The following is a 9,827-nucleotide window of genomic DNA, read 5'->3' on the forward strand; positions in this document are numbered from 1 at the left end:
GAGTTCAGTACAAATGCATTGTGAACCTAATGAAAGAAGTACTTCAGAGTCCTCGTTGGAATGAACATTGCAGTAAAAGTTCCTTGGGGAACATGTGGCCTATTTAGTAACTTAAAGGATGACTACAGTTTGCCAGGTAAAGAGCGTAAGATAGAACATTCAGTGAAGGACAGGGTGTGTTTGAAGAATTGAAGAATGAGGCTGAAATGTAAGCATCTAGGACCATTATGATGTTAGGTTCTCAGCTCAGGAGTTTGATATTTCAGGCCATTTGGAGCTACCAGAAAGTTTAGGTTATCAGGTATCACTACCTACTAAAAGACTGACCTTTTTTTTTAGCCAACTTTATTAAGTGTAATTTACATACAATATAATACATCCCTTTGTACTATACATTTTATTAACAAATACAATACACACCAGTATAATCACTGCCATAGCTGACACAGATAACATTTTTATCTCCTCAAAAAGTTCCTTTGTGGGGCCGGGGATTTAGCTCAGTGGTTCTGCCACCTGCCTCACAAGTGGAAGGACCCAAGTTCGATCCCTGGTACCAAAACAAAAAAGTTCCTTTGTTCCCCTTTGTGATTTGTCTCTTATCCTTCCTCCCATGCAGCACTTTTCTGCTCTTTCCCTATGAATATGTTTACCTTTGTAGTTTCAAATGTAATTAAACCATATAGTGTGTTCTGACTTATTAAACTCAGTGTAGGGTTTATTTGAGACTTACACATGTTACATGTACTAGTAAGTGGTTCCTTTTTATTTCTGAGTAAATACTCCATCAGATTTAGTTCTAAGAAAGATTACTTTGGCCTCAGCTTAGATGATAAATTGGAAGAGAGGGCAGGATGAAGTAGGGAAACCACTTTAGAGACAATTCATGTGAGATGGGATGGCCAGAACTAGTTCTCCAAAAAAGCAGTGCAAAGCGGAGACACTAGAGATCATGAAGTCTGTGGTGAAATGGGGGCTTGAAGCCAGGCAGGTCTGCATGCTGGTTTTCTGTCCCTGCCTACTCCTGTGACCATGGATGGATGAATTAATGCATCCCTGTAAGCCATACTTTCTTCTCTGGAGTCAGAGTTCTTAGGATTTAGCCCAGATTGTGACACTTGCTAGACACTCAGAAGTAAAGCTCTTATCATGATATGGAGGGTAAGGACTGTACTCTTGTCAGAATTGGAGTACCAGCTTCTTACAGGAGGTGCTGGGTAAATATTTGAAGGCTTTTTTGTATCACTAGGGCAGTGAGCTGCAATTGAATGTGTGAGAGGACTGCTCTGGACTGGAAGGCTTCAACACCAAATGAATAGGCTGAGCTTTTTTGAAACCCAAAGCTCTTGTTCTTATTCCTGGAAAGGCATGTTTAGGATGTCACCTAGTGGTGGCCTATAAGATAGCTTTATACACTGTATAATCCCCAAATCATATTGTTTCTGGGTATTCGGGATATCACAAAGAGAAAGTCTTCTTGTTTGCCTCCTTCTGCTGTATGCTATAAAACCAGAGGCAGACATGTTCATTTGTATCTCTCACTACTCACCATCTCTCCCTCTCTGTACAGGAGTTTGACCCTGAAGAGTTCTACCACCTGTTAGAAGCAGCCGAGGGCCACGCCAAAGAGGGACATGGAATTAAATGTGACATTCCCCGCTACATTGTTAGCCAACTGGGCCTTACCCGGGATCCCCTTGAGGGTGAGCATGCTGCCTGGTATTGCAAAGAAGAGACTTAGATTGGGTGTGGACATGATATCATATCAAGAGCCTTAGGACAATAATATAGGAGGCACCTTGTGATCTGTCAGCTCCTTTCCTTTGGATTTGCTCTTTGCAACTGCCTGCTATGTCCCAGACCCTCTCACTTCCTTGGATCAAGCTAGCTCAGATTTAGAGCCACAGATCAAATGAGGTCAGCAACAAAGGACTGCAATTATAATTTCAAAAAATGTTCATCTCCTCCACATACTTCCTTCTCCTACTGGCAATCTTACAAATCTTCCTATCTTTGGGGTAATCCAACTCAAGATATCTCCATTCTTCTGGCTTCATGCTGAATCCTTTCATGAATCATGGGCTTCCATATTCCGGTCTGTAGTTGTCCTGGTCATGTTTCCCCTGGTCGTGTTGCCCCATCCAGCAAGCAAAGCAGTCAATAGTTATTGGTAACCCAATCTTAAATTCTGTTTTCCAAGATATGTCCCAAGTTTGAGAGAAACTTATATAGAATAGGCCAAACTTTGTCAGTTTCATTAGACTTCTCAAAACAGTGGTACAATAACATTTGGCTTGATTGTTGATCAAAAGCTTTGACTACACTGAGGATATATCCTGAGTACCAGAACTGGACTTGCACCCCAGGCAGAAAGAACTAATGTCTATCCCACATGCACCTGTTGTGTGACTTATGGGTACTGTGATGCTTGACATTGCCATACACATTGTTTCTTTTGTGTCTTTTTATGTTTCTAGAAATGGCCCACTTGAGCAGCTATGATAGTCCTGATACTCCAGAGACAGATGATTCAGTCGAGGTAAAGAAATTTAGCTCCTGCTCCAATCCTGGAGGCTAAGCTCTATGAAGCAAAGGGCTGTTAATTGTCTTGAAGAGAATGACTGAAGGAGGATATGTTGTTGGAAGCTCCAAACACTGAGAAGGCATACTGCTTTGGGGGAAAAATGGGCAGAAGACTCCAGCAGGGCTAAGAGCTGAGCTGGGACTGGGGTCACAGATCCCTCAGCATGTGGGCTTTCAGAAGCATGCCTGCCTCTTGCCTTTCCTTTGTCTTCCAGGGTCGTGGGGCATGTCTGCCATGTAAAAAGACCCCTTCTGAAGAGGACTTTGAAACCATTAAGCTCATCAGCAATGGCGCTTATGGGTAAAAGCAGGGGTCCAGAGTATGGCCAGGAAAGGAGTTAAATCAGCCCTTGGTCTTTTCCTTTTAGAAGTGTATGTTTCCTAAGTCCTTGGGCAGTAGATGCCTTAGGGAGGACCTTCTCCCCTCCTGAAGTCTCACAGAGAGCCAAGAATTGTTTCCTCTGACATTGGAGCATTGTTCTTTTCTCAGGAAAGATTCTCACCCCTCTTTAGTAGCACTCCTCTCTCTGAGCTCTGAAGACATGTGTCCTTTTTGACATGGTCTGTCAGGAAACTTCTAAGTTGTAAGGGTTAGGGGGCCCAGGTCCCTCCCATTAATATGCACAGCTCAGCTCCCTTTTTCTATGCATTTATAAGATGTGAGGAGGCAGTTTGGGGAGAGTATAGCTCAGGTTCTGAACCCTGTGCGGGCTGGGCTGGGCTGTGTTGTGTTTCCCAGGGCTGTATTCCTGGTACGGCACAAGTCTACCCGGCAGCGCTTTGCCATGAAGAAGATTAACAAGCAGAACCTGATCCTGCGGAACCAGATCCAGCAGGCCTTTGTGGAGCGTGATATACTGACTTTTGCTGAGAACCCTTTTGTGGTCAGCATGTTCTGCTCCTTCGAGACCAAGCGGCACTTGTGCATGGTGATGGAGTATGTTGAAGGTACTGTGGCCATGGTACAGTCTGAGCCTTAGCCCTAAATAGGAGCCAGAGCCTTGTATGGGAGTGAAGTTGCAGGGCCAGACTCTGAGTCCTTTTTGGCATTGGTTTTTGCCTCAGGATCTCAGAGACCATTTGGCCACAGAGAACACAAATCTCCCTATCTCAGTATGAGGCTGCCCATGTCAGCTGCAGTGGGAAGTGCCCAAGAGACAGGATGTAGCAGCCCTACAGCTATACAATTCTGCTTCCAAATCCTGCATACCCTCTTCAGCTGGAATCAGAGAGGAAAAAAGTAGGTGGCAGAGCTACAAGAGCCCAAGGCCAGGTTCTCAAAGGATTGCATCTGGGCCTTCAGAAGAAACAGAAGCCATTGCCCAGGCTGATGGCTTACAAAGGGGACACTCCTTAAAGCCACTTAGAGTATTTTGATGATCAGGTCAGAAATGTAGCTCGGTGGTGCCACGCTTGCTTGGGAAGTGCAGTGTCCTGAGTTCATTCCCCAGTATACCCACCCATACCCTCTAAAAAAGAATATTTTGGCAATGGACTAGAAGGGCAGCATGGAGAAGAACTCTGGAAAAGGGCAGGGGCTCTGCAGTGACCTGCCCTCTCTCCCCTTCTCATAGTTATGTACAGTTTCCAAAGATACTTTCCCTAAGGCTTAAAATTGAAGCTGAACAAAGCTGACTATCTAATTCAGTAAGTATATGTCGGGAGCTTACACTGTTATTTTACTTAGAAACTAAAGGAAAGCCAATAAGAAGGAAATAAATGAACAAATGGTAGTCTCAGTTGTTAAATACTTAACGGTATTCCTGTCCTGTAATAACTTAAGTCTTATCCCTACAAGTCATCAGGCAGGCATAAAGGCCTAGATTCCTTCCTTTTCTTCCTTTTCTGGACTACATGATGGTCTTGACAGCCATTGGCAAATTTTATTTACTTCCTCCTCCCCTTTATACCTGATTTCTAGTCATGCCAACAACAGAGGGGCTAGAATTTCATTTTCTAGCATTAGGATACTCTAGGACAACAAACTTCAAAACTGATTGGAACAGAAAACTAGATCCTTCCCTCATGGTAGCCTGGGCTTCTTACAGGAGGAGACTGTGCCACTCTGCTGAAAAACATTGGTGCTTTACCTGTGGATATGGTGCGTCTGTACTTTGCAGAAACTGTGCTGGCCCTGGAGTACTTACACAACTATGGCATTGTGCACCGTGACCTCAAACCTGACAAGTATGTCCACAATCTTGATCCATTGCCCAAGTTCTCCCTCTTGAATCTCTAGATAAATGCAGATAAACACAGAACATTTGAATCTATCCAAGAATGGCTGCCAAGAAACAGTGCTCATGTATGTGTCCTTGTAATCCCTGACAATCCTATATTGCAAAGACCATTGCTACAAGATCTGCCAGGAGCATCATAAAGCTTCAGTGACATGAAAGAGTCACTGAGGGGCTCTGCTAAAGAACTAAGCAAGAACAAAAGAATTGGCACATCTAATAATAGATGGCTGAATGGGCATTATGACATTTACTGACAGCTGTTCTGTGCCAAGCACTATTTTCTGAGTTTTATATGTATTGTAGTTCCTGGTATATTGAATTTGTCTTGTATGAGAGGCAATTAATATAATATGTATAGGCTACTTCTTGGAGAACATTTGTTATTAGGAAAATGTGGGAGCTACTTTCTAAAGCAGGAGAGGAAGATGTACAGGAATGAGAGAACATGACCCATTCCATAGCTTAGGCAGTTCTACTAAGAAAAAAGGATGGACATTGGAGAGGCAGGGGCTAAATCAAGAGCCCTTTTAAGTTTGGGTTTTCATTTAAAAGAGCCTAGAGAGTCTTTGAAGAGCCTGTTAACCAAAGGTATAATAAAATGACATGCCTTTGAGATGTCATACCTATCAACCATGAGATTTTTGGTTTAGATTTAGAAAGATCACTGCCAGTAAAAAGAGTAGAAAGAAAATAGCCTAGGGAAATAGGACAGATAAGGTGGGAGTGAGGCTGCAAAGGAAAGTGAGGAAACAGAAGGAGGCTCAGATACCTTCAAGATTTCTAGCTTGGGACTGGTACAGGGTGATAAGCCTTGTGGTAGAAAGACGCTCTGACATTAGTACTGTGTTCAGATGGCCACTCATGCTTGTTAACTCTGTGAATTGGCCTGTTGATTAAATTTTCCTGAGCTTCATATTCCTCCTCTCTAAAATGAGACTAATACCTACCTTTACTGTTAGTTACTCTTGAAAAATTTCAGGCCCAGGTTTTTTTTTTCTTTTAAATGGCACTCAAGATTGAATCCTGGGCCTTGCACACCCCAGGCAAGTGCTGTACTGCTGAGCTTGCTCCAGAGCATTTTCAAAGCATTTCTCACAGAGCTCAGTAAATGACAGAAAATATCAGTTTTCACTGAAGAGAGCAGCCAGTTAGGAGGCAGACCTTTGTTTTGAACAGATTAAATTTGTGGTGTTTGGGTAGTTGGTAGACATGTGGTCATGAAAGAAATCAGGCAGAGATAGTGATTGGGAGTCATTAGAATAAAGGGTTGGCAAGATGAATCCTTTCACACAAAATGAAGTGACTTCCCACAGAGTATGCAAAGAGATCTTATTCCTACTTTCACCCAACCCTCCAAGACAACCATGGACATGGAGCCAAATTGTATGCCTTCTCCCCCACCACCACCGTGAAATGGGTGTTGTGAGCCACCCAAGTGAGGAGAGAAAGCCAGGATTGGGTGGAGCAACAACTTTAGGATGAGAAGATCTCAGTTCTGTGAAAAAGAAAGTATTGATAGGGCAATAAGGAAAAACAGTCCTAGAAATAGACAAAGAGAAAGTTAACTGCTTGTGCAGGAGGCAATGCTTACAAAACCAGAGGTATTTATTATTTTCACAACTGCCTCTCTGCTTATGACCCACAGTACCCCATAGGGGCCTGGGTGGGAAAATTTGACAAATACTAAATTCAGCATTGTTACAGTACCAGAAAATAATTCCATGGTTTTGTTTCTGTGGTCTTAACAGCCTCCTGATTACATCCATGGGACACATCAAACTCACTGACTTCGGACTTTCTAAAATTGGCCTTATGAGTCTGACAACCAATCTGTATGAAGGCCACATTGAAAAGGATGCCCGAGAGTTCCTTGACAAGCAGGTAAGTTAGGATTGGTAAGACCTTGAGGATTGAATTCCAGGCCTCAGAATTAGTTCTTGGAACTGCATATTTACCCTGTGGCTGGATGTTAGTACTGAAAGCTCCCATCTTTTCTACATTTGGTTCCAGACAGGCACTGAAATAGATAGCACATTTGGAAAATAGGATTGAGTCATGCACCATGGTGCACAACAATAATCCCAGCACTCTGGGAGTCTAAAGCAGGGTGACTGCCAAGTTTCAACCCTAGTTGGGCAATTTAGCAAGGTCCTATCTAAATAAAAAATATTTTTATAAAAGGCCTGAGGATGTAGCTCAGTATGAAGGCCTTGGGTTTAATCCTCAGTTTGACCAAAAACATAAAAACAACAACAAAACCAGGATGTCCATGAAAATCATGTGAGTATCAATTGAGTCATCTTCCTCCTTGGGGTTTGGAGAAAATTGGTCATGGAACTGTTAATACAGTTTCATATGAGATCAGTCCTGAAGCTCCAGCCTAAGTCAAGGTCAAGGCTTTCCTGGGGTTTGTTGTTCTTGGAACATAGCTCCAAATTTCCACTGGGCTGTGGCCTAGTTTCCTGAGAGTAGCCTTCTGTGTTCCCTGATTTGACATTTTAGGTATAATGCTCACAAAGTCTCTGTAGTAGTCACACGACTGGTAGGTTCTTTTATTTGGGAAGCTAGAGGGCAAAGGCCATTTGTGGGACCAGATTCCAAAGGGGGCATTAAGAATTCAGGGAATGGCAATTCCCCGCTAGAATTAAGACATTTTGGTTAATACGGAAATATATTAAGTTCACCTCACCGAGAGGTGCAGCTCTGGTTCCCTGGGGCTCCTGTTGACCTTGTTTATTAACTAAGCTGAGTCTTCACTCAGAGACTTTTCTGATCCAGGAGTGGGAACACCCCCACCCCTCCAGCTATCGTACCAGTGAGCTGCCTCAGGATGCTGAGCCAGCCTGGCTTCTCTGTGCCCAGGTGTGCGGGACCCCGGAGTACATAGCACCAGAGGTGATCTTGCGTCAGGGCTATGGAAAGCCAGTGGACTGGTGGGCCATGGGCATAATCCTGTATGAGTTCCTGGTGGGTTGCGTCCCTTTCTTTGGAGACACTCCGGAGGAGCTATTTGGGCAAGTGATCAGTGGTAGGTACCATCTGGCCCAGTATGGAGTCGTTCTGAATTTACAGATATGATATATGCATGCATCTGTGAGGTTCTGGAGCTCTTGTTCTGAATTTGTGTTTGGTATGCTTCCCTCTTGGGTTTGGCAGGGGCTTGGGGGTGCATCTGTGTGGGTGCACACATACATGCACTATGTCCGCTGAGGCTTGATCTGTGTTCATGTGGCTCCCATGTGTACATAGAATTCCTGTATTGTGTGTGTGTGTGTGCTTATCCTGTGAGTGTGAGTTTTATATGTGTTTGGCATATAAATCAAGGTGAGCTGGGGCTTCAGGACAGGGAAGTCACTGTTTTGCAATGCCCAATCTGAATCAAAAACCAATCCATGGTGTAGGAAGTAGATCCTACTAGAAGAGGAAGAAGTAATAAGAATTAAGGAGGGGCCGGGGATGTAGCTCAGTGGTTCTGCTGCCTGCTTCACAAGCACAAGGTCCCATGTTCGATCCCCGGTACCCCCAAAAAAGAAGCATTTAAGGAATTGAGGCTCTGGACAAGGCTTTTGGAGGCTCTGAACTGCATCCTTTTTGCTTCCCTATACTATCCTGGGGGCCACCTTTTGCATCTCTCCATTCTATTGAGAATTTCTCCTTCCCTTCTCACTCCCGATGACTTCAGATGAGATTGTGTGGCCTGAGGGTGATGATGCACTGCCCCCTGATGCCCAAGACCTCACCTCCAAACTTCTTCACCAAAACCCTCTAGAGAGACTGGGCACAGGTAGGTTATACCCCATTCTCTTTTCTCGCCACTTGGAGAAGGGGGAAGGGTGGCTAGTTCACACGCCCTGAGGTTTAGGCTTCAGCTCTAGATCCTGAAACTCTGCCCTGTTCCCTGTGTAGGCACAAAAGGAGGAAGGTACTGGAGCTGAGGTTTCCAGCCCTTTCTCAAGGTCAACTTCTCACCTGACTTGCTGACCCAGACTCTATGAAAGTCACTCCATCCCTGTGCCCCTGCCTTCCCTGTCTACAGGTGGTGCCTATGAGGTAAAGCAGCATCCATTCTTCATGGGGCTGGACTGGACCGGACTTCTTCGCCAAAAGGCTGAATTTATTCCTCAACTGGAGTCAGAAGATGACACCAGCTACTTTGACAGTAAGGCCACTAGTGGTGTAAGGTGGAGTACAGGTCCCACCTGTTTGCCCAGAGACACCTGTGCATACTTGGCATTGGAAGTAACTTCTCAGGGCCCTGCTGAGGTCTCATAGGGTCACAAGGATGCCACCAGGGCTCTGAAGGGAACTGTCTTGTGTATCTGGCCTAGCCCGCTCAGAGCGATACCACCATGTGGACTCAGAAGACGAGGAGGAAGTGAGTGAGGATGGCTGCCTTGAGATTCGCCAGTTCTCCTCCTGCTCACCAAGGTTTAGCAAGGTGCGACTGAGGAGGCCCAGGCTGGAAGGTTTGGAAAAGAGGACCTGCTGAGGAACATACTGGGGCAGGCTCAGGGTGTTAGGATGGGGAGCACATCCAGAAAAATGGGAGCAGAGGGCTGGGACTACATAAAACTACTCTAGTTCCTGACATAAGAAGTGCAAGGGTCAGGCCAAGTTAGATCAGTGGAATAACTGCTTCCCCAGAGGGAAGGAAAGAACTTACTCAGTTCCTTAACACCATGGATATCTTTTGTCCTTTGGGAGGTGTGGCTGTCAGAGCTGTCCCCATTGTGTCCCCTGTTCCTACAGGTATACAGTAGCATGGAGCGGCTCTCCCTGCTTGAGGAACGTCGGACACCACCCTCTACCAAGCGCAGCCTGAGTGAGGAGAAGGAAGACCGCTCAGATGGCCTGGCAGGGCTGAAGAGCCGAGACCGGAACTGGATGATTGGCTCCCCTGAGATGTGAGAACCTAGGGCTCAGCTGAGTGGGTGTCACATATTGTGGTGGGGGGGGGGGCTCTGGAAATGTATCCTGGGGCGGGGCGTGGCGGGGAGGAGGGCG

The 9,827-nt window shown here is 45.2% G+C and overlaps 1 protein-coding gene across 8 annotated transcripts in view; it reads left to right on the forward strand.

Annotated features, from left to right (window-relative positions):
- Mast2 (microtubule associated serine/threonine kinase 2) overlaps positions 1-9,827 on the forward strand; it is a 170,178-nt gene that overhangs the window by 155,737 nt on the left and 4,614 nt on the right. For all 8 annotated transcript variants that reach the window (XM_019205429.2, XM_033767288.1, XM_033767287.1 and 5 more), the window contains 11 exons: positions 1,571-1,703; positions 2,478-2,539; positions 2,799-2,884; positions 3,323-3,531; positions 4,632-4,770; positions 6,572-6,704; positions 7,686-7,851; positions 8,506-8,607; positions 8,860-8,982; positions 9,152-9,261; positions 9,573-9,727. In XM_019205429.2, the coding sequence (XP_019060974.1) occupies positions 1,571-1,703; positions 2,478-2,539; positions 2,799-2,884; positions 3,323-3,531; positions 4,632-4,770; positions 6,572-6,704; positions 7,686-7,851; positions 8,506-8,607; positions 8,860-8,982; positions 9,152-9,261; positions 9,573-9,727 (1,418 nt within the window). The remainder of the gene's footprint in view (positions 1-1,570; positions 1,704-2,477; positions 2,540-2,798; positions 2,885-3,322; positions 3,532-4,631; positions 4,771-6,571; positions 6,705-7,685; positions 7,852-8,505; positions 8,608-8,859; positions 8,983-9,151; positions 9,262-9,572; positions 9,728-9,827) is intronic.

This window comes from Fukomys damarensis, unplaced genomic scaffold (genome assembly GCF_012274545.1).
Source record: "Fukomys damarensis isolate Sample0158 unplaced genomic scaffold, DMR_v1.0_HiC HiC_scaffold_23, whole genome shotgun sequence".
NCBI lineage: Eukaryota > Metazoa > Chordata > Mammalia > Rodentia > Bathyergidae > Fukomys > Fukomys damarensis.